The 942-nt window shown below is 64.6% G+C and overlaps 1 protein-coding gene across 1 annotated transcript in view; it reads left to right on the forward strand.

Annotated features, from left to right (window-relative positions):
- Positions 1 to 457: 457 nt before the first annotated feature.
- The window catches only part of FAM184B (family with sequence similarity 184 member B), a 111,193-nt gene continuing 110,708 nt past the window's right edge, over positions 458 to 942 (forward strand). The window contains exon 1 of the mRNA XM_060012770.1: positions 458 to 604. Within this exon, the coding sequence (XP_059868753.1) occupies positions 458 to 604 (147 nt within the window). The remainder of the gene's footprint in view (positions 605 to 942) is intronic.

Genomic DNA, 942 nt, shown 5'->3' on the forward strand with positions numbered 1-942 from the left:
GATGCCCACCACGGGCGGGGTCCGTCGCCACTGAGTCCGGAGCCCGGCGCCACCCACGTGTCCCAGAGCGCCGCGCCTGACCGGCGCAAACCTCTCCAAGGCCACTGGCTTCTCGTCGCTGAAGCTGATTGCAGGCGAAACCCGCACGGGCCCGGGAGCTGCGCGCGGGTCACGAGCAGCACGTGCGGTTTCTCGGCGCTTCGCCGCAGGGTGCGGGTGCCCGCAGAGCCAGCAAGCGAGCTAGGGCCGGAGGAGGAAGGGTGGGCGCGCGGGAGCCACGCGGTGGCGCGGGCGGCGGGACTGCAGTGCCACCTCTCCCGAGAAAGCCCACACACTCACACGCCCGCGCGCGCAAGCACCTGCACACCGTGGGCATCGAGAAGCCGAGCCATCGAGAAGCCGAGCCATCGAGAAGCCGAGCCATCGAGAGGCTTTGAGTGCCTGACGCGTTTCATTGATGGCTTCTGCCCTCAACAGCAAAATTCACGCTCCCGGGACTTGCCCGGGCTCCAAAGCCGATGCCGGAGGTGGCGCCGACTGGAGAATGGACTGTGATCCCGAGATGCACGTGAAAATGTGCAAGAAGATCGCCCAGCTCACCAAGGTAACGTGAGGCGCTGCAGGCTGGCCAGCTGCGCGTCCGGGGCGCCCCGGGCCGGGGAGGGAGTGCGGACGCGCCCGAGGGAGGCCCAGGCAGAATGCGAGCTGAAACTTTGCCTCGGAGGCCAACCTGGAAGGGAAGCGGTCCTAAATCTTGGTGACCTTCTGGAGACACCATCCTAAAGCAGCTGAGAGAAAGGATCCTTGCCAAGGAAACTCCTACCACCTCCACGCTGAGCAGGTGGTCTGTGCTCCCAGGGTGGGAATGTGAATCGAGTTGAATCAGTGCTGTGTGTGTGTGTGTGTGTGTGTGTGTGTGTGTGTGTGTGTGTGTGTGTGTTT

This window comes from Delphinus delphis, chromosome 5, assembly GCF_949987515.2.
Source record: "Delphinus delphis chromosome 5, mDelDel1.2, whole genome shotgun sequence".
Classification (NCBI taxonomy): Eukaryota; Metazoa; Chordata; class Mammalia; order Artiodactyla; family Delphinidae; genus Delphinus; species Delphinus delphis.